The 22523-nt window shown below is 37.8% G+C and overlaps 1 protein-coding gene across 1 annotated transcript in view; it reads left to right on the forward strand.

Moving 5' to 3' along the window:
- WDR70 (WD repeat domain 70) overlaps positions 1-22523 on the forward strand; it is a 298705-nt gene that overhangs the window by 183157 nt on the left and 93025 nt on the right. Inside the window, exon 10 of the mRNA XM_059417015.1 lies at positions 4249-4423. Within this exon, the coding sequence (XP_059272998.1) occupies positions 4249-4423 (175 nt within the window). The remainder of the gene's footprint in view (positions 1-4248; positions 4424-22523) is intronic.

The following is a 22523-nucleotide window of genomic DNA, read 5'->3' on the forward strand; positions in this document are numbered from 1 at the left end:
ATATATATATATATATATATATATATATATATATATATATGATCAGATGGTCTCTCCTCTTTTAAAGATTTTATTTATTTATTTATTTGAGAGAGATTGCTGGGGAGGAGAAGACAGAGGGGGCAAGAATCTCAAGCAGACTCTGCAATGAGTGCAGACCCAACATGGGGGCTCATCCGACAGCCCTGAGATCATGATCTGAGTTGAAACCAAGAGTCAGATGCTCAACTGATTGAGTCACCCAGGCACCCCAGACATGTCGTCTCTTAATAAAGACAGTTTTATTTTTTCTTCTGGTCTGTAAGCTTTGAATTTCTTTTATTTGCCTTATTGCACTGAATGGTTACTCCAGTTATAAAGACCTGGTGAGAGTTTGGTATCATTGCTTTGTTCTTAACCATAAGAGGAAAGCGTTCAGCCTTTCTTCATTAACAAGTATATTACTTGTAAGTTTTTCATAGATGTCCTCAATCAGGCTGAGGAAATTCCATCCTATTCCTAGTATGTGGAGAGTTCTTATCATGAGTCAATGTTGGATTTTTAAAAAATGTTTATTTTGCATGGATTGAGATGATCATATATCTTCTATTGTCTGTTGACGTGATGTATTAATTTTCATTCCTTTCAGTTCTTTCATTCCTGTTTTTTTTTTTTTAAGATTTTATTTATTTGACAGACAGAGATCACAAGTAGGCAGAGAGGCAGGCAGAGGAGGAAGCAGGCTCCCTGCTGAGCACAGAGCCCCATGCAGGGCTCGATCCCAGGATCCTGGGATTATGACTGAGCCGAAGGCAGAGGCTTTAATTCACTGAGACACCCAGGTGCCCCTCATTCCTGGTTTAAATACTCTCAGTCATAGTGTATTATTATATTTATACAGTACTAGTTTGAACAATTTACTGATATTTTGTTAAGGACTTACGTTTCTGTGTTTATTAGGATATGGAACCATAGTTTTCTTTTCTTGTAGTGACTTTGGTTTTGGCATCAGGATAGAGCTGGCCTTATACAATGAGGAGTGCTGGCAAGTGTTTCCTCTTCTATTTTCTGGAAGAGTTTGTATAGAGTTGGTATTATTTCTTTCTTAAATGTTTGGTAGAATTCAACAGTGAAGCTATCTAGATTTTTCTTAATGGAAAGATTTTTAACTATATATTCAGGCTTTTAATCATGAAGAATATTCCAGTTATTTATTTCTTATTGAGTGAACTTTGGTAGTTAGTGTCCTTTAAGGACATTTCTCCATTTCACCTAAATTATCAAATTTAGGTGAAATTCATGCATGGATGAATTTTAATGTTTTAATGTTGTTACACTTTATGGTGATGTCATCCTGTCTTCCTTTTCAAATGTTGATATTTGATATTGTCTCCAATTTTTGCTTTTTTTCATCAGACCAGTTAGAGGTTTATTAATTTTGTTGATCTTCTTAAGGAACCAGCTTTTGTTTTCTCTGTTCTTTTTCTGTTTTCTTTTTTATTCATTTGTATTCTCATTTTTATTATCTCCATCCTTCTACCTGCTTTAGATTGAATTTTCTTTCTTTTTTTCTAGTTTCTTTTAAAAAACATGTATTTATTTGAGAGTTAGAGAGAGAGCTTACACAAGTTGCGGAAGTGGCAGAGGGAGAGGGAGAGAGAGAATCTAAAGTAGGTTCCATGCCCTGTGCAGAGCAGGGCATGATCCCATGACCCTGAGATCATGACCTGAGTGGAAATCAAGAGTCAGACACTTAACTGACTGGGACACCCAGGTGCCCCTCTTTTATCTAGTTTCTTAAGGTTGAATCTTAGGTTGTTGATTCCAGCCTTTTTTTTTTTTTTTCCTATTATATATAATTAATGCTGTATTTTCCTTCTGTTTTTTTTTTTTTGTTTGTTTGTTTGTTTTAACTGAATACCATAAATTTTGATATATATTTTAATATTTATTGGATTCAGAGTTTTTTCTGCTATCCTTTGTGATTTTTTTTCTTTGACCCATGGATTATTTAGAATTCTATTTCTTAATTTCTTAATGTTTTGGAAAAGATATATTTTCAGATACATTTCTGTTACTAATTGCTTAATTTTATTTTTTGACAGTGTACATGTTTTGTGTGATTTTGGTCATTTTTAGTGTGTTAATATTTGCTTTATGACCTAGAGTATGTTCAGTGTGTACTTGAAAAGAAGGCACATTCAGTTGTAGTTGGGTGAAGTGTTAAATAAATGTCAATTAGCTCAATTGTTTGGCATTGTTTTTGAGGTCTTCTGTATCCTTACTAATTTTGGAGGTGGGCAAGGAGGGGGATACTTGTTCTATCAGTCACTGAGAGAAGAGTGTTGAAGTATACAAATATAAATATGGGTTTGCTTTATTTAATTTTATTTCTATTAAGTTTGCTTTCCTATTATGAACCTCTGTTATTAGTGGCATATGCATTTAGGATTGTTATGTCTTCTTGATTGTTGGGCTCTTTAGCATTATGTAAGTTTGCTCTTTGTCTCTCGTTTTGTTCCTTGTTCTGAAGTCCACTTTGCAGACATTAATATGGTTGGTTACTCCAGCTTTCTTTTGATTATGTTCACCTGGCACATTTCCCCCCCATCTTTTTACTGTTAACCTATCTAAGTCTTTATATTTAAACATTTGTGTATATTTTTTTAAAAATTCTATTTTGTTTTTATTTTTTAGAATTAATTTATTTTAGAGAGAGGGAAAGTATGCACGCACATGAGCTGGGGATAGGGGTAGAGGTGGAGGGAGAGGGACAAGCAAACTCCGCACTGATCATGGAGCCCATCATGGGACTCGATCCCAGAACCCTGAGATCATGACCTGAGTGGAAACCAAGAGTTGGATGCTTAACTGACTGAGCCACCCAGGTGCCCCCATTTTTGTGTAATCAGCTGGGTCTTGCTTTTACCTAATCCAGTCTGACAATTTTTGCCTTTCAATTAGAGTTTTTAGATGATTTCTAATTAATGCAATGATTTATGAGACTGGATTAAACCTACCATTGTGCTCTTTGGTTTATGTTTATCCCATAGTTCTTCTTCATTATCCCTTCCTGTTTTTATTTCATTTCCATCAGAATCTCTCTTCAAATAATATTCCACCATCTCCAGTATAGTATAAAACTATACTACTGTGTCTTCCTCCTAACCTTTGTGCTATTGTTGACATAGATTTTACTTGAACATATGCTATAAATCTTATAATACATTGTTTTACTTCAGCCATTTATCTTTCAAAGAGATTTAAACATTTTTTAAAATGTCTTTTAAATTAATCTTCATTTTTACCATTTCTGGCACTTTTCATTTCTTTGTGTAGATTCAGATTTCCATTTGCATTGTATTTGTTCTTCTTGAAGAATTTCCTTTAACATTTCTTTTAGTACATGTCTGAAGGAAATGAATTATCTCAGCTTTCATTCATCTGAAAAAGTATTTACCTTATTTTTGAAATATATTTTTGCTGCCTATAGAATATTAGATTGACTTTTTTTTTTCTTTTAGAACTTTAGAGATGTTGTTCCATAGTGCTTTGGCCTGGATAGTTTCTGCCAAGAATTTGCTGAACTCATCTTTGGTTTTCTGTATTTTATGGTCCCCCCCCACCCACCCCATCCTGGGTCATAAGGATCTTGTTTTAGCTTTCCTTAATGGCAGTGTTCCTTTGCCTGTGATGTGAGCAGGCGGGTACTCTGTATCTCCCCCAGTCCTAGCCTGCTCTTTTTTGTTACTCGTTGAAAACTCAGGGGCAGACAATTTTGTTTCTGCTTCTCCCCCGGAGGCATGAAATCTTTGCCTGCGCCCTAGAGGGGGGACATCATTCTTTCGTGACTTATTTTTTCAGTGTGTTTTCTGGTGTGTATTATATAACAGTGCATTAACACATGTAACTAATTTAGAAATTAATGTGTGTATATAGGAGGTGTATATTCAATAGTTTTACTGATCAGAGTATATAGTCGGAGTTGTTTGGAGGCCAATGTTATAGAGGGTCAGAACTTACAACGCTGATAGATTTGAAGTAGAATTTGCTACTTGCTGTTTGATTTGAAGACAACATGATTCAGATGGTTCACTTTATTGCAGTGAGTAACTTCATTTGTAATTGGAGAATGTTTTACAGAACACATTTTATTTTAAAAATAATTATTAGATTTATATGCTTAAGAGGTGAAGCAGTTTTTATGAGCTCTTCTGAATTTTAAACTCCTTTCTTTTTTGTAAATGAAAATCTCTTTATTGTTTTTAGGACTGTGAGGACATGGGAAGTTGAAAATCCAAGGAAGCAAAGAAGTGTGTTTAAACCACGGACGATGCAGGGTAAAAAAGTAATTCCCACCACGTGCACTTATAGTAGAGATGGAAACCTCATCGCAGCTGCCTGCCAGAATGGAAGCATACAGATCTGGGACCGAAATTTGACTGTAAGTCTAGGACATTAAAGTCCGCTTTTCTTAGAAGAAAACCACCTTATAAAGACAAACATCATGTTAAAATATTATGAAGGTCAGTTTCCTGAGTTTAGCCCTAATTTAAACTTCAGTGTTAGTTGATAAAACATTGGGACGTTGCAGTAAACAGCATTTTAGCAAACATTCCAATTCAGTATTTTCCAATGTGTTTGAGATGTTGTTTTTAAAATAGAGTAGATCTTTTAGTATAAAATTTAAAAAGCACAGTGCAGTTTTATTATTTGGTGTCTCAGTATACTTGATTTTGAAAGCGAAGGATTTGATAGTAGTGTAAAACAAGACTAAGCAGAATACTAGAAAATACCCTTTAAAAGATTTAAGAAAACCATATGTGTAGGATGGTCCATCAGTTGTTTTGCAATTATTTTTGTAGTAATTTAAATAATATTTTGTTTTGACATTCCATGATGTTCCATTTGAATATTCGGGTTTCAGATTTCCTTTTACAGTTTTAGACCATTATTAGAATAAATAAATTTTTGAATTGGAAGGGATCGCAGAATTCTATGTAAACAATTCTGCGAAATAGTGAATATGAAAGTCTTTGGATTCTGGGAATCAAATAAACTTTAGAAAGGGTTTTGTTCTATGTAGAAATGGTACAAACAAGATTTTTTGATAAGTGGAATGATTCTATTTTACCAATGTTAAAGTGCAAATCTACACTAATGTTGTAATAGTATTTGGTTATCTTTATTTTAATTAAAGATCCTGATAAAATGATTAATTTAGTAATTTGTTAGAATTTATTGGGGCACCTGGGTGGCTCAGTGGGTTAAAACCCCTCTGCCTTTGGCTCCGGTCATAGTCCCAGGGTTGTGGGTCAAGCCCCGCATTAGGCTCTCTGCTCAGCGGGGAGCCTTCCCCCCCCCCCCCCCCGCCTGCTTATGATCTCTGTCTGTCAAATAAATAAATAAAATCTTTAAAAAAAAGAATTTATTAAGTAACTCTACTATATGATAGGCACTATTGTAGACACTGGGAATCCTGCAGATTATAAAAAACTCCTGCCCTTTGGAGTTTATATTCTAGTTCTAGTTTAAAAATTATAAAAATAGTCTTTCAAATAAAATTACCCATCATACATTTACATTTTGAAAGACACCCTAGGAGACATTGTTGTCTTTTAGGCAGATGGGTTAAAATCATTTGTCTTAGAGTGAGGTAAAAAGTAATGATAGGGAAAAAGGAATCCATGTTGATAATGCTGGAAATATCTTTGGCATTTTCTGTTTGTCAGATCTTTTTATTTCTGTTTTCATCTCCATTGTAAACCCTATAAAGCTTCATAACAGCACAGAGATTTTAAAAATTCTTTGAATTGTAAACTGAGTTTTAACCAAGCAATAAATTTTTCAGTAACTGGCTTTCATCGTCTCTGGGTGCTGTTGGATTAAATATAAAAATTCTAAGACATGAAGTTTTCTTGTGTAGCTTTAATAGTGGTGTCTTAGTATGTGCATATATGTGTGCCTTTCTCTTAGAACCCATATATTCTTATAAAGTTGAGTATAGTTTTTAAAGATTAGCTTTGCATATCTCCTAAGATAATGAGTACCTTCTATTTCCATTTTTGTAAAAAATAAAGCTTTTTAAATGTCAATTTACTCCCCCCCCATCTTTTAAGCTATTTTTCCTAATTATAGTCTTTGTTCTGTTTTCTTAGAATTTAGTAGTACATGAAGTTATAGCATATTATATAACATCCTGTTTATTTTTATTCACATTTTTACATTTGCATGTATATCTGTCACCTAAAGACAAATCAAATGGAGAAGAAAAACTTGCTAGCGGGAAATATAGCTGGTTTTAAGGACAGAATTTTACCAAATTTCTTATTATTACTTCAGCAATAATAAATTATCTGCAGGGAAACACTAAAGCTGAGATAAAAAAAAAAAAAAACGAAACAAAACCTACCTAATAGCAGTCGTTTTTCTGTGTAGTAGCTGGAGAATTACATGGTAAATAGTGATTAATACATGTGTGTGTTTTGTGACAAGTAAAACTATCATAATTGCCCTACTTAATCATAGAATTCTCATTAGAGAATTAGCAAATTAAATGAAATATTTATTTTTTAGAAGTAAGGTGTCTATTAGTGATAAATTCCTGTGTTCTCAAGACCTACCTCTGCTCTAGAATTACGTTGGCCGGTATTGTCGCCACTAGCCACATTTGACTGTTTCAATTTAAATTAATTAAAATTTGCAATTAAAATTTCAGTTCCTTAGTCACGTGGCACTTTTCAAGTACCAAGAGGCCACATGTGTCTAGTTATGTGCTCCTTACTGAACAGCACGTTCAAGAACATTCCCGTCACTGGTTGGAAAGTGCTGCTCCAGAGGAGTGTTTGTTTGCCCAACACCCCTTTCAGAAGTCATGGATGATGGCCCGTCTGTCCATTTGAGGGAAGAGCTTTTCAGAGGAGCGTCTACAGGTCTGCAGTGCTTCCTTAGTCCCTCAGCCCCCATTCACCAGTGTACATCCGAGCAGTGGCAAGAAAGCCAGTGTGTGGTTGGAGTAAGGTGAGGGAGATGCAGAGCAGTGGGAGGTGACGTGGGGAGGTAACAGTGTGCTCTCTGACTCAGGTTCCATGTGTGCAGAGGCCTGCTCAGCCTGCACGGTGCTTCTCCTATGTGCTCACGTGGCTTTTCCCCTTCACCTCTTTGAGTCCTTTGCTCACATTTTCTCTTCTCGGCTACAAAAAATTGCAGCCTTCTCCCCACCAGTGGCACTCTTCTATCCCTCTTATTTTCTTCTCTCATGCTGATCAGCATCTTACATACTCCACTGTGTATCTTCCATACTTGTTCATTGGCTGCTTACTTCCAGTAGGATATTGGCTCCATAGAGAAAGATTATTGTCTATTTTGCTCCCTGTTGGATTCCCAGAGCAAAGATCAGTACCTAATATACAGTAGATCTTCAACAATGGTTTGTTGAATGAAGGAATGAATGAATGTATTCTGCAAGGGTAACATAATAAGGTTGTCAGTTTGTTTCTGGGAAGACATTTAAAAATAGCAACATAAAAAAAAAAAAAACCCTTCTATTTATATGAAACCACAATGAAATAGAGATAGAAGAGATAGGGGAGAAGTAGACTGAGGTAATTTGGGGTATATCCTTAATGATGTATGAATATACAATCTGTATTAACATAGGTAGATAAACTGTTTTAAAACTATTTATTTAAAAACTATTTTCATGGCTCTCAAGCCTAATTTCTTGACTTTTAAAATATTCCAGCGTTGTATGGTCTCATGAGTATCTAACAATTTCTTCTGTTCATTTAAAAAACACATAGCCCATTCTTTGGACATATTTTTTCAAAGCAGTGTTACTGTTCTTTAATATCTGTTAAGAATCTACGATATGCTAGACCCTTTACTAAAAGAACACGCTGTATTTGCATGTATTGCAATCAGTATTTATAAACTAAGATTTTGGCAGGAAAATGGGGACCATCCTATTTATTTATTTATTTTTGCCTTCCCTAGACACAGGTGATAGGAGGGAATAGTATCCGAAGTTGTTCCATTTGGCAGTAGGGGACTGTCAGCAGCAGCTTGATCCACTCACCACCTGATTGCCTCTTACTTCTCCTTTTGCCTGCGTTTCCTGCCCAGATTCTGGGGCTGTGCCTTTGGAGAAAATGACCACATACTGCCGCCCCCTATCAGGAAAACTTTAAGCCTAAGAGATTTTACAGAGACGCATTTCTTCAGCTCAGTGGCTGACCAGCGCCCATACTATCAGCTGCCCTAGAGAGTGGTTGGTATGGATCAGAGAAGGGCTTGGGTAGAAACTAGTAATGACGTTGGGAGATAATAAGTTTCTGGGCAAATGAAGCCCCAGTGTGTAAGAGAACAGGTAGAAAGGAGAGAAACTGTGGGAAATAAAGTTTCAAGGAGCAGCTTAGATCTAGCGCACTACAGATCTCTAAATGTCTTCAGTCACTGTCAGGTAACCCATGTTGAGCTTAAGCTGATTTATGTCCTTTTTCACCTTTCCCTTTATTTTTGTATAAACAAGCCTTAAAAGGTCTTGTTTTTATATAGAGAGAGAATTTGCAATTTGCTTTTTTTTACCTGTAAGTGAATAGGTAGACCTCTAATTTCTTTATTTAAATAGGATCATAATATTACCCATGTGAAAGAGACACTTTTCAAAGAATTTATTTATTTTTATTAATAACTTCTTTGTTCTCATTATTCTGTCCTTACCCCCAAATGCTTGTAAATTACCTGGCATGTATTCTTCTATACTTTTCTCCATATCTCTGTATCTGTATCTAGCTAGCTAGTTAGCTGTCTACATTAGGAGCATTTCACCTGGTATTTTGGAATACCTACCACCTCACTGAGAATGAAACAAGAGAAATTTAAACTCATTAGGTAGTTTGTAAAAAAGAGAATAATCTATAAGATAATTTATAACCAGATGCTACCTGGTGAGTGTCCAGAATATGGAAGAGTTAAGGAAGGCTTAGAGGGTCAGAGTATACACATAGTTAGGACCTCTCAGAGGTATGGAATTTAGATAACCAAGGGAATCAGTTGGGATTACAGACTAATAATGCTATTATTTTACTAACCAGCATAACAAGGGCTATTCTGTATCAAAGTAGTCACATTGAAAGGTTCTTTTGAGATTGTTATTTCTCAAAATGTTTTGAATCTTTTCTTTTAAAATTGCCATCAAGCTAATTTCAGATAATGGCAACTACCACTACCACAAGGAAAATAAAGCAGAATAAAAAGCATGTTTTGTGGGAGGGGTGGCACTTGAGTCCCTAGGTACCTTTACGTTGCTTGAAGTCTCACAGAAATCATTCCTCAGTATTGGAGACTATCTGCTGTGCCTTGTATTTTATATATATAAAATAAAATATATATATATATGTATATATGGTATATGTATATGTATGAATGTATATGTATATGTATGAATATATGATCTGTATTAACATAGGTAGATTTTTAAAAACTATTTTCATGGCTCTCAAGCCCAATTTCTGACTTTTAAAATATTCCAATGTTGTATGGTCTCATGAGTATCTAGCAATTTCTTCTGTTCATATAAAAACACATAGCACATTCTTTGGACATATATATATATATACACACATATGTGTGTGTGTGTGTGTGTGTGTGTGTGTGTGTGTGTAGTGTATTTTTCCTGAGCATTCTATACATCGTTTCCCTGATTCAGGAAATGAGGGCATGATCGCCATCTCATCAGATTATTTTGAGGAATATGTTAGGTAATATATTAAAAGTACCCAGAATGGGACTTGCACGTAACAGGTTCTTGGTAACTATTGGTCTTCTTTCTCCTTGTCCTCTTTAGCTTCTAATCAGCTTACAATTTTTGTAGAGTGGTTGGATCTCAGGATGCTGCTGAACTCTCACTGTGAACATGTCGTGAGTTTCCCAGATTTCTTGGTGACTAAAGGTGTGGCTTAGAAAGATGAGAATGTAGATCCCTGCTACAGCTGTCATTCAATGTATAAAAGTACAGTCACCATCAATTAATGAGAATGTTATGTACCCACTGGCTAGTGGGCCTGAGTAGACGTATGAACTGTAATTACCTTTTTAAATAAACACTTGGGAGAAAACATGTGACATACAGATTGTTCTGTAGTGTTTTTGACACGCATATTTTTCGAAGTTTACTTTTCAAAAAAGTATGTCATTGACTCACAACACAAATGATCATCAGACCTGCACAAAATTACTTGCAGGCCCTGAAGTTAAGTTCTAATTTGTCAATTATTTTAATGAGAGCTTTAAAGTTTTACTTATAATGCTTTTAGAAAATGTTGTATGCTGTTGGAAACAACATTTTTTGAATGAGAAAATACTGGCTTTTGAAAAAGTTAGGTTAAAAGATTTTCTTTTATTTTTTATTTATTTATTTATTTTTTTTTTAAAGATTTTATTTATTTATTTGACAGAGAGAAATCACAAGTAGATGGAGAGGCAGGCAGAGAGAGACAGAGGGAAGCAGGCTCCCCGCTGAGCAGAGAGCCCGATGTGGGACTCGATCCCAGCACCCTGAGATCAGGACCTGAGCCGAAGGCAGCGGCTTAACCCACTGAGCCACCCAGGCGCCCCAAAAGATTTTCTTTTAAATGTAAGTGATTATTGTCCTTGTTTTTTGAGGTCAGGAATAATAGAGCAATTGCATTTTAAGACTTTCAGTTAAACAGGGTCAATTAAACACATTCCACTCTGCTCTCTCCTGAAACACTGCTAAAATGACAGAGAGGGCATTTTTAAGAGCTTGGATGAAGAGAATTAGAGGGGAGATGACAGCAGAAAAGAGAACTCAAGACACTTCTGGAAGCTGGAAACCAGATGCAGGAATGGTAACTGACTTAGCCAAGGAGAGAAAGTGGAAACCTTAGCAGTGGTGGGAGCAGCCAGTAAAAGTCCAACCGACTTATCCTTTGGGTCCCTTCTCTGTCATGTGCAACCATATCACTGTTCTTCCCTCTTCTTCCCTCACCCTGACAGAACACCAAAGAATTACTTTTGGGTGTTAGAGACTGTATTCCAGGTGAAGCTGCGATAAGGGGAATATCCTCATGTTGGAGGTGTGTTTCTCCCCCCTCCCCATTGTTACTAAAATAGCAATTACTGGTGCTTCCTGTGGGGTAGGTGGTATTTTAAACACTTTCTGTGTAATATTCATTTAATCCTTATCGCATTCCTGTGATGCAATTACTATTACTATCATCACTTTGCAAAGGGGGAGATAAGACACAAAGAGGTTGAGTTGCCTATCAAAGATTATAGTCAGTAAGTGGCAGAATTGAGATTTCGTCTCAGGCAGTTGGTTCAAGGGCCGGTACCACAGCTTAGCAAAATACAGCTCGTGTGCCAAATATAGCCCACCAGCTGGTTTCCTATGGCCTGCGAGCCCAGAAGGGCTTTTACATTTTTAAATGGTTGTATCGTTGTCTCATGTAAGAAATTATCACAAACTTAGTGATTTAAAACAACATGAATTTATTATCTTACACTTTTGTGGGTTAGAGGTCTCACTGGACCCAAAGTAAGGTAGTTAAGGGCTGTGTTCCTTTCTGGAGGCTTCAGGAGAACATCTGTTTTCTTGCCTTTTCCAGCTAGTAAGAGTCACCCACATTCCTTGGCTCATGGCCCCTTTCCTCCGTCTTCAAGGCCAGCAACAGTGAGTGGAGTCCTTTCACATCACGACATGGTGACCTTCTCTTCTGTTTCCCTCTTTCACTTTTAAAGACCCTTGCGATTAGATTGGATCGACTCAGTAATCTGGAATTGTCTCTATTTTAAGATCCATTTTCGCAATATTAATTCAGTCTGAAACCTTAATTCCCCTTTTGCTGTGTAAAATAACTTAGTCACAGATTTAAGGAACTAAGATGTGGAAGTCTTTGGGGGGCATTATTCTGCCTACTTCAATGATACACAACGTTTAAAAAAGTCAAAGTATTGGGGCACTTGGGTGGCTCAGTCATTAAGTGTCTACCTTGGGCTCAGGTCATGATACCGGTGTCCTGGGTTCCGTGTCCTGGGATCGAGCCCTGCATCTGGGCTCCCTGCTCCTCCCTCTCACACTCCCCCTACTTGTGTTCCCTCTCTCGCTGTGTCTCTTTCAAATGAATAAATAAAATCTTTTAAAAAATCAAAATATGAACAATATTTCATGGCATGAAAATTATGTGAATTCAGATTTCATAGTCATAAAATTTTATCAGAGCAGCCTCATTCATTCATGGTTTTTGCATTGCAGTAGCAGAGTTGCTGCAACAGACTCTATGGCCCTTAAAGCCTAAAATATTTACTGTCTAGCCTGACGTAGTGTTTCTAATCAGCTTCTTAGCACCTTACTCCTATATGAATGGACAGAGGAGGGTTACCAGACATTTGATATAAAAATGTTTTAATATGAAAGACAGAAATTAAAGCAAACAGACTAACTCAGAGGGGGAGAGAGAGGCAATGTAGAAAAGAGAAGAAAATTTGAAGAAAAACAATCCTATAATTAATATTCCAGAGAGAAAAGAGAAAATATTACAACCAAGAAACTAAGCAGAATACTACAAAAAATTTTGGACATCTAGAGTTCAAGCAGGAGCTCTTGGAAAGTAAATGGATAATATTAGGGGGTGGGCATCCATAGGAGTGTTGAAAGATAGAGCCAAAGAAATCTACTAGAAAGGAGAATAAAACACTGAGAATGATAGTCTTTTAAAAGGGTCAATTTTGACTTGAAAAGTCTAGAAAAAGAAAATTTAGAAGAGGGAGGATGGAATTAGATAAGAATTAGTTACTCTTCCCTCTCAAAAAAAAAAAAAAATCAGAACTGAAAAGCCATAATTTTCCAGATAGGAAGGCCTATCGAATACTCATTACAATGAATGAAAAAGACTCGTGTTAAGCTATGGGTCGTGAACTTCCCAGGCACCAGGCTTATAGAGAAGATACTAAGAAATCTCAGAGAGAGAAGAAGAGGAAACATGTAACAGAAGGATAATGGGGCATGTAATTAAGGATGTTGGTAAGATAGTTGTTCGGGGGGGCGTTCTTGGGTCAGTAGAGAAGAACACAAAGAGCAAGAGGGGCCGATAGATGGAAGGCGGCAGAAAGATCACATCGTTGATTCCACAAAAATTATTGAACATCTTCTCTGGTCCAAGCCCTAATCTGGGTGGTCGGCACATACCACAGTGAACAAAATAGTGACCTGACGCAGTGTGCTTTCAAGTGCCCTGGAGAAGCTGGAAAATTGATATTTTGAGGACGCATCATAAGATATTATGTAATCTGAGTATTTTGAAGAATAAAATAGAAGACTTTCCAAGCACCAAATTCAGCTTTTTCTCCTTTTTCCTCTTTTTTCAGTCTTTCTTCTCCTTATTGACAGTATTACTGTTTGAAACAACTTCTTCTCCTACTAATTTCCCTTTTCCTTTTTTTTTAAAATTTCTCTTTCCCATAACCGGTGTAAAACTTAATTATACTATGCTTTAGTGGCCCGCACATCCGCCCCCTCCATTTCACCTCCTTTGCCTTCCTTCTACTTCAGACTTACATCATCTCCAGCCTGTGTTTCTGGGTATCCTCACCCTTCTCTGCCCATTCCCTCTGGTATACCCAGTTCCAGTTTAAATCTCATTAAATGCAACGCACACCGCTTCGGTGCTCACCACATACTGAATATAGTTCATATTTCCTCTGACTGACACCTACAGCCTCTCAGTTTATCTTTAACCAGCCTTTGAATATCTCCCACGACTTTCTCCATAAATAGAAAAACTTCTTAAAAAAATCAGACTTAATTATGCTTTGTTCCCTCCTGATCATCCTCTCCTGCCTTGTTGCCTTTCTTAAAACTGACCGCTCTGCCCTGTGCGCTTCTCCTGCGAGCCCCCCACTGCGGGTGGGTGTTTCATTCTTTGGAAGCCAGAACAGATGCTGTTCCCTGCAGGCTGCTCCTGAACGGTGGGCCAGAAGATTATTTATCCAGGGCAATAAGCCCTGTCGAATGTTTTTTTTTTTTAAGAAATAATCTTCCATTTTAAAATCTCATCATTTTAATAAGTGAAGAATGCTTTGCCTCAGTTTGGCCCATGGTGATGGTGAATCCCCCCAGAAATGTCCATTAGTGACCTAATGTTACTGCAAGCAGTTGGACAGGGAAGGTTGAAATAGTGAAATGGTACAAGCATTTAGTGTCTGCCTATCTTCAACCTCACCTGCCATCTTCCTCCTCCTCCTTTTCCTTCCCCTCTTCTTCTTCCTCCTCTTCTTCCGTAAGACTTATTTATTTATTTGAGAGAGAGAGAGTGAGAAAAAGAGAGAGCATGTGCAAACAGGGGGAGGGGCAGAAAGAGAGGGCGAAAAGCAGACTCCCCACTGAGCAGGGAGCCCAACACGAGGCTCCAACTCAGGACCCTGAGATCATGACCTGAACAAAAATCAAGTGTCGGAAACTCAACTGACTGAACCATCCAGGTGTCCATCTTACCTTCTTTATGCTCATTAAACTCCAGACTAGCTGGCCGCTTTCCATTCCTCAAATGCTACTAAGCCTTGTCCCACTGTGGAGCCTTTGTACTTGTTACCCTTGGTGCTTGTAGGCCTTTGTCATGGCTTATTGCTTTGGCTCTGGCAGCTAATTTCTTATTCTGACCTCTGGCGAAATGTCATCTCAGAGAACCACAAAGCAGTGTAATAGTAGAGAATATGCATTAAGAAGGCTAGTTCTAGAGCAAGGCTTGATTTCCGTCTAGAGTAGTGCCCTTGACCCTCTGTCTCTGTCTCACTGCCTAAAGTATACTCTTGTCCTTAGAACATTTACAACTGGGTAATTATTTTATTTTTCAGTTGTCTGCTCATTTGGTTTGTCTCCCCCTAACCTAAGCTTCGTAGGGTCAGGGCCTTCGTCTTATTTGCTATTTTCCCATCCCTAAAAAGAGCATGGCATGACATTTAGTATGTACTCCCCCTAAATATTTGTTGAGTCAGTGAATGAATGCTATTAGATCGTCCGAAGTTTTATCTTGAGGTGGTTTTGTTTTCAGTTACCATTATTCTTGTTTTTAAATTTTTTATTACTGTTAATCAGGCTTTTTTATTATCAAATAAAATGTGTTGTTACAGGTTGTTTCAGCTGTCAGTATGGAGTGATGTTATTTGTGTTGAAAGTATTTTCAGTCTATTTTTTCCAAAAAATACATTTTTAAAGTATATGATATATTTTTCAAAGATTTTATTTATTTATTTGACACACAGAGAGAGCGATCACAAGCAGGCAGAGCAGCAGGCAGGGAGAGAAGGGGAAGCAGGCTCCCCACCGGGCAGAGAGCCCGATGCGGGGCTCGATCCCAGGACCCTGGGATCATGACCTGAGCCAAAGGCAGAGGCTTTAACCCACTGAGCCACCCAGGTGCCCCAAAGCACATGATATTAATAATAGCTAATGAATTACTGGATACCTTGTGCCAACCACTGTTCTAAGTATATATGTGTTAATTCATGTGACCCTCAGAACTGTACTATGAGGTGCTACAATTAGCTACATTTTTAGATGAGAAAACTGAAACCCAGCAGAGAAAGGTTTACTGGCTTGCTGGAGGCTTGTCAAATCATGGAGCCCCGCAGTCTGCACTAGGACCTGTGCTCTTAATCACTATGCAGCGGTACTGCATGGGTGACACAGGAGTGGTGCTGGTGGAGAGATTCTAAAGCTAGAGTATGATGATGGTTGCACAGCTCTGCAAATTTACTAAAAAGCGTTGAATCATACAATGATGATGGATAAATTTTATGGTATTAGGTTGTATTTTGATAAAGCTGTTTAAAAAGTGACATATTATTAAAATGGGTCATAAACTTTTCAAAACTGCACCTGTAGTGGAACTTTAAACCCTGAATTCTCTTGCCACTGGAATGAAGGAAGAGATAAAGCAGGTAATCTTCTTCCCTATTTAAATTGGCTAAGGACAGGGGTGCCTGGGTGGCTCAGTTGGTTAAGTGTCTGCCTTCCACTCAGGTCACGATTCCAGGGTCCTGGGATTGAGCCCTACATCTGGCTCCCTGCTTTGCGGGGAGCCTGCTTCTCCCTCTGCCACCCCCAGTGCTTGTGCTCTTTCTCTCTCTCTATCAAATAAATAAATAAAATCTTAAAAAAAAATAAATTGGCTAAGGACAAAAAAATTTACAGGTCATTGTTACATGCTTTTTGGAGACAGGGTTTTTTTTTTCCCTTTCTTCTTTAACATTGGATCCACTGGGTAGGGAACACATGTAGGAGGGATGTAGTAAGTAGTTGCTGAATTAAATTTCAAGGACTTAATTTACCTATACCCTCAATATTTAGATTTTATTCCAAACATCCTTGCTTTCATATTCTAATTTTGCACAGCATCCTGAAAAAGACCAAACTTATGCACTGCCTTGATGGATTAACATACAGAAGAAAATATAACACATGAAAATAATGTGTGAAAACATTCTTAGGTTTAGATGATCATATACTGATCAAAGTTGCCCAGGGAAGCCAGGAGAAAAATTAAAATTGAATTAAGGTAAGTATTTTTCTTGTAAGACTATAAATATTCTTAAAGCAATTTACCTTATTAGTAAAACTGGAAGAATTAGAATTTTCTCTAAATGTGGTAGGAGTAGAAACTTCTATGAATATCTGTGGATGTGTATTGATCATTAGAACAGAAAAAAATGGAAATTGGTTAGCCAAAATCCCCAGTGTAAAATACGTGAATAAGAGAGGTGCCCCAGTGTCTCTGTTGCTTGAGTGTATCACGGGCTCAGGTCACAGTCTTGGGGTCTTGGGGTCGTGGGATCGAGATCTCCGGCTCCCTGCTCAGCAGGGAGTCTGCTTGTCCCTCTACCTCTACCCTCCCCACCCCGCTCATGTGCTCATGATCTTTCTCTCTGTCTCTCTCAAATAAATAAATAAAATCTTTTAAAAAATGTGATTAAGAGCTGCTGTTATGGAGTCAAATATATAAATATTGTAAGTAAGCAGTTAGTATAATCTTACATTTTCTTTACACTGAATGTATAGACCACAGGGGCTATACAGATTCAAGAGAATGATAATACTTTTTGTCACTGTTTGGTGACTTGAATTTACTCAAAATGTAACAGTAATTATAAAATACCTGTAAAGACGTAAGACATTTTTATCTACATGGCATGTAGTCATGATTAGAGACAGTTCTTATGTAACTCTGTTTTGAGTTTCATTAGACATGTGTCCAACACGTAGCTCGTGATTTCCTCTGAGAACTGGTGCCAACCTTTCCCCTATGTAATGGTTCCCAAAGAAGGTTAATTTGGGCTATTTTTTTCTCTGATTATAAAAGTAACCTGAAGTTTTTGTAAAAATACTTGAAATAGAAAAGCATATGAAAAACATGAGTTATATATAACTACTCCACCCAGAGATAAGCATTTCTAGATTCACTTCTGTACTCACTTGTAAGGTGTGTGAGCCCAGCATATGTGTTTGTTTCAGTGAGTTGGGTATTTTAGTAGCCCTAATAATTTAGCACCCCTCTTCCCTACATGAGTTCTAAGCAAAGAAATAAATAAGACTAATCATCAAAGCACGATAGATAAAGCCCCAAATCCGCCTTTGCCACAGATGGTAGAGGAGGATAACAGCCAGAAGTGCCTGCTATCTAACTCCTAGCATTGGACAGTATTGCCCACCTGGGTCCTGTCCAACACTGAACCTGGCTAGGTATGTCTCAGGAAGACTTTGGGCATGGAAAAGGGGAGGAGAATTACTCCTTAAGGTCAGTTTACACCCAAGAAGGAAAAGGGAAGAGCTAAGCCAAGTGCTGTTAGTTACTTCTTACCACAATCACAGGTCACATTAAAGTACTACCTTCCTTCCTAGGGAAGAGTGAATGAGACGTGGGAAAAGGTTGGGGTGGGAGGCTGTCAGGTCAGGGGGCCTCAGAGGCTCTGTCAAGGAGTTTGAATATTCTTCTAGGATAATAGGAAGCTGTTAGACGGATTCTAGAAGAATGACTTGATCCAAGTTGTATTCTTAGAAGAGTCACTCTGGCCACTTTTTTTTTTTTTAATTGAAGTATCATTATATTATTTTCAGGTGTACAACATAATGATTCAGCAAGTGGTTTTTTTGTTGTTGTTGTTGTTATATTCAGTTAACCACTGTATACTACATCATTAGTGTTTGATGCAGTGTTCAATGATTCATTAGTTACATATAACACCCAACAGTTCTATACATTACTAAACACTCACCATGTTAAGTGTAGTTACCATCTGTCACCAGACAATGTTATTGAGTATATTTCCTGTGCTGTATTTTTCACCTCTGTGACAGTTGTTTATTTTATAACTGGAAGTTTGTACCTCTTAATCCTCTCCGTCTATTTCACCCATTCTCACCACCACCACCCCACATCCCCTTTGGCAACCCCAAACTCCATGCCACTTAGCATGGAGAATAACTCTTTATGGGGAGAAAGGTAGAAGTAAGGTGACTGGGGGCTGGCTGTTGCAGATTTCCAGGTAATTTCTTGGACCAGGGTGATAGTGGTAGAGGTAATGTTTGGATTTTGGAGACTTTTTTTGAAGCTAGATTGACAAATGGGTAAAATTTAATGTAAAGGTAATTTTTTTTCATAGCATTTTGAATTACACCTTTTTAAAGAGTTGTGCACTATGTTATAAAGAAAACCATAGGCCTAAAATGGTATCACTTAGGTTAAGGCCCCAAGTCAGTAAACCAACACTTAATACCTAACCCATCTCTAGTTTCAACCCTCCAGGAATATAACCTTTAACTAGTCAACAAGGGAATTTTCTGGTCAGCACTAGGAAAATTACCGAGAGACCCTTTCTGTTTCCCTTAGGAGGACAACTTTGCCTAAAATAGTGGATTCTTTGCTAATAATTTCCTTTTGTCCACCCCCTCTCTATCTTTAAAAACCCTTTCTTTTCTGTAGCCCCATGGAGCTCCCCTCTACTTGCTAGAAGGGATGCTGCCCATTTCATGCATCAATTAATAAAGCCAATTACATCTTTAAAGTTTGCTTGGTTGAATTTTTTATTTAACAGCTGGTATAATAATAGAGCATTTAATTTGAGAAATGACTCTGTAAAACACATTTGATCAGGGGCGCCTGGGTGGCTCAGTGGGTTAAGTAAGGCCCTGCCTTCGGCTTGGGTTGTGATCCTGGGGTCTTGGGATTGAGCCCCACTTTGGGCTCTCTACACAGGGGAGCCTGCTTCCCCCTCTCCCTCTGCCCTCTATGCCTGCCTCTCTGCCTGCTTGTGATCTCTGTCAAATAGATAAATAAAATCTTTTTTTAAAATTTATTTTCAGCATAACAGTATTCATTATTTTTTCACCACATCCAGTGCTCCATGCAATCCGTGCCCTCTATAATACCCACTACCTGGTACCCCAACCTCCCCGCGCCAATTCAAACCCCTCAGATTGTTTTTCAGAGTCCATAGTCTCTCATGGTTCACCTCCCCTTCCAATTTCCCCCAACTACCTTCTCCTCTCTAACTCCCCATGTCCTCCATGCTTTTTGTTATGCTCCACAAATAAGTGAAACCATATGATAATTGACTCTCTCTGCTTGACTTATTTCAGTCAGCATAATCTCTTCCAGTCCTGTCCATGTTGCTACAAAAGTTGGGTATTCAATCTTTCTGATGGAGGCATAATACTCCATAGTGTATATGGACCACATTTTCCTTATCCATTTGTCTGTTGAAGGGCATCTTGGTCCTTTCCACATTTTGGTGACCATGGCCATTGCTTCTATAAACATTGGGGTACAGATGGCCCTTCTTTTCACAACATCTGTATCTTTGGGGTAAATACCCAGGAGTGCATTTGCAGGGTCCTAGGGAAGTTCTATTTTTAATTTCTTGAGGATTCTCCACACTGTTCTCCAAAGAGGCTGCACCAACTTGCATTCCCACCAACAGTGTAAGAGGGTTTCCCTTTCTCCACATCCCCTCCAAAATCTTTTTAGAAAACCACACATTTGATCATCCATGTCAATGCAGATGGTGGGTATTCATCCTTTTTGATGGCTGAGTCATATTCCATTGTATATATGGACCACATCTTCTTTATCCATTCGTCCATTGAAGGGCATCTCAGTTCCTTCCATGGTTTGGCTATTGTGGTTGTTGCTGCTGTGAATGTTGGGGTGCATGTGCCCCTTCTTTTTACTAACATCTGTATCTTTGGGATCATTCCTTTTCATTCTTTCAGATTTTTTTAAAAGATTTTATTTATTTATTTGACAGACAGAGATCATAAGTAGGCAGAGAGAGAGAGGAAGGGAAGTAGGCTCCCTGCTGAGCAGAGAGCCCCATGCGGGGCTTGATCCCAGGACCCTGGGATCATGACCTGAGCCAAAGGCAGAAGCTTTAACCCATTGAGCCACCCAGGTGCCCCATGCTGTCTGATTTTTTAATGCTAAGTAGGGTGTTTGGGGTTGAGAATTTGGATTACATGAAAATCTGTTTTGATTTTGTGTTATTTTAGGTAATTTTAAATAGTTTGTTTTACTTTTAGGGTTATCTTACATCATTTGGTAATGTGGAGTAAGTGCTTCCTCTTTCTTTTCTTTCTTTCTTTCTCTCTCTTTCTTTCTTTCTTTCTTTCCTTCCATCCTTCCTTCCTCCCTTCCTTCTTCCTAGAGAGAGTGAGTGAGCATGATGGATGGGGGGTGCAGAAGGAGAGGGAGAGAGAATCTTAAGCAGGCCCATGCCCAGTGAGGAACCCTATGTGAGACTCAGTCTCCGGACCCTGAGATCATGACTTGAGCTGATATCAAGAGTCAGGTACTGCGCTGGGTGGCTCAGTGAATTAAGCCTCTGTCTTCAGCTCAGGTCATGATCCCAGGGTCTTGGGATTGAGCCCCATGTCGGGCTCTGCTCAGCAGGGAGCCTGTTTCCTCCTCTTTCTCTGCTTGTCTTTTTAATTCTTTTTTTTTTTTTTTTAAAGATGTTATTTATTTATTTGACAGAGAGAGATCACAGTAGGAGAGAGGAAGGGAAGAGATCACAGAGAGAGGAAGGGAAGCAGGACCCCGCTGAGCAGAGAGCCCGATGTGGGACTCGATCCCAGGACCCTGAGATCATGACCTGAGCCGAAGGCAGCGGCTTAACCCACTGAGCCACCCAGGTGCCCCTCTGCTTGTCTTTTTGCCTACTTGAGATCTCTGTCAAATAAATAAATAAAATCTAAAAAAAAAAAAAAAGAGTCAGATACTTAAAATAATCCCTGAATCTTTAAAAAAAAAAAAAAGAGTTTTTTGCATCTTCTGTAGCATGAGTAAATTCCTTTGCAGTTGTCTAGATAGGGCTGTTAGGTCATTTAAAATGGTGGATCTCTGCAGGGTGACTATAGCCTCTAGAAAGCCTATATAAGGGATTCCTCTCTAGGAGGGATATTTCCTGAGCTATGTTCCTCAGCTTCAAGACATCTATGATTTATTTTGTAAGCTGAAGAGGCCAAACATTACTGTTTTAATCATTATAAACAACATAGGAAATGTTAAATGTTCACTCAATAGAGCCACTAGTAGGGATTTTATATACACAAAGTAATGTCTGAGCCAAAAATGTGAAAGCGTTCTCTGGGCTGTGTGCATTCTCTTTTAACCTACTCTTTGATTCAGTGCAACTGGAGAAGGGATATAACCAGTAATGGCTTGAGCTCTAAAACACGTTGTGTTAACAGTGAACATCCCTGTTCTGTGTTTTTGTTTTGTTTTTTAAAGAAGTATCCTTCTTCTACTAATTATACAAGCTATAATAATTTACCATATTTCATAGAACTCAGAAACTTATTTTTATGTATGATATCCAAATTACAGGGCATTTCCAGATTCTGGTAACCCTCAACACTTTGGAATATTTAACATATTTACCAGTTTTGTTCCGTATCAAAGTTTTGTGTCTTTTAACTCTCTTCTACAAAGTAATGTAAGGGTCCAGTCTTAATTCAGAAGTATTTTTAAAGTTATTGCCCCAACTTATTTATAGTTAATTATATAAAGCATTATTCTCACAGCTGTCTGATAAAAATGTTTACTTTTTGCTGTAAAAGTTTTACTTTGGGCGGATAACGCTAATCCTCATGAGATAGGTGGTGAAGTCACCAATTGCTGTGTATATCCTATAATAACCCTGTTTTATTCCAAAAACAGTTCTTATGGTCTCAATCTGATCATATAACACAAAGAGAAAGCACTTACTTGTTTTGTAAAACTACTTTCTTTTTGCCCACAATAAGTTACATTTTCATTGTTGACTGACTCCACAAGTATCTTTGCACAGACTGACACACCCCAACATACATATACACACCCGTGCAATTTAAATAGAAGTTTTCCAAAACAGTTCCTGATCTTGCAATGTACAATGCACTCCCAATTGTTTTCATTTCACTTTATTTCATTGTACTTATAATAATCTATTAAATTGATTTTATGAACCACTAATGAGTTAGAATCCAGAGT

Source organism: Mustela nigripes, chromosome 12, assembly GCF_022355385.1.
Source record: "Mustela nigripes isolate SB6536 chromosome 12, MUSNIG.SB6536, whole genome shotgun sequence".
Lineage (NCBI taxonomy): Eukaryota > Metazoa > Chordata > Mammalia > Carnivora > Mustelidae > Mustela > Mustela nigripes.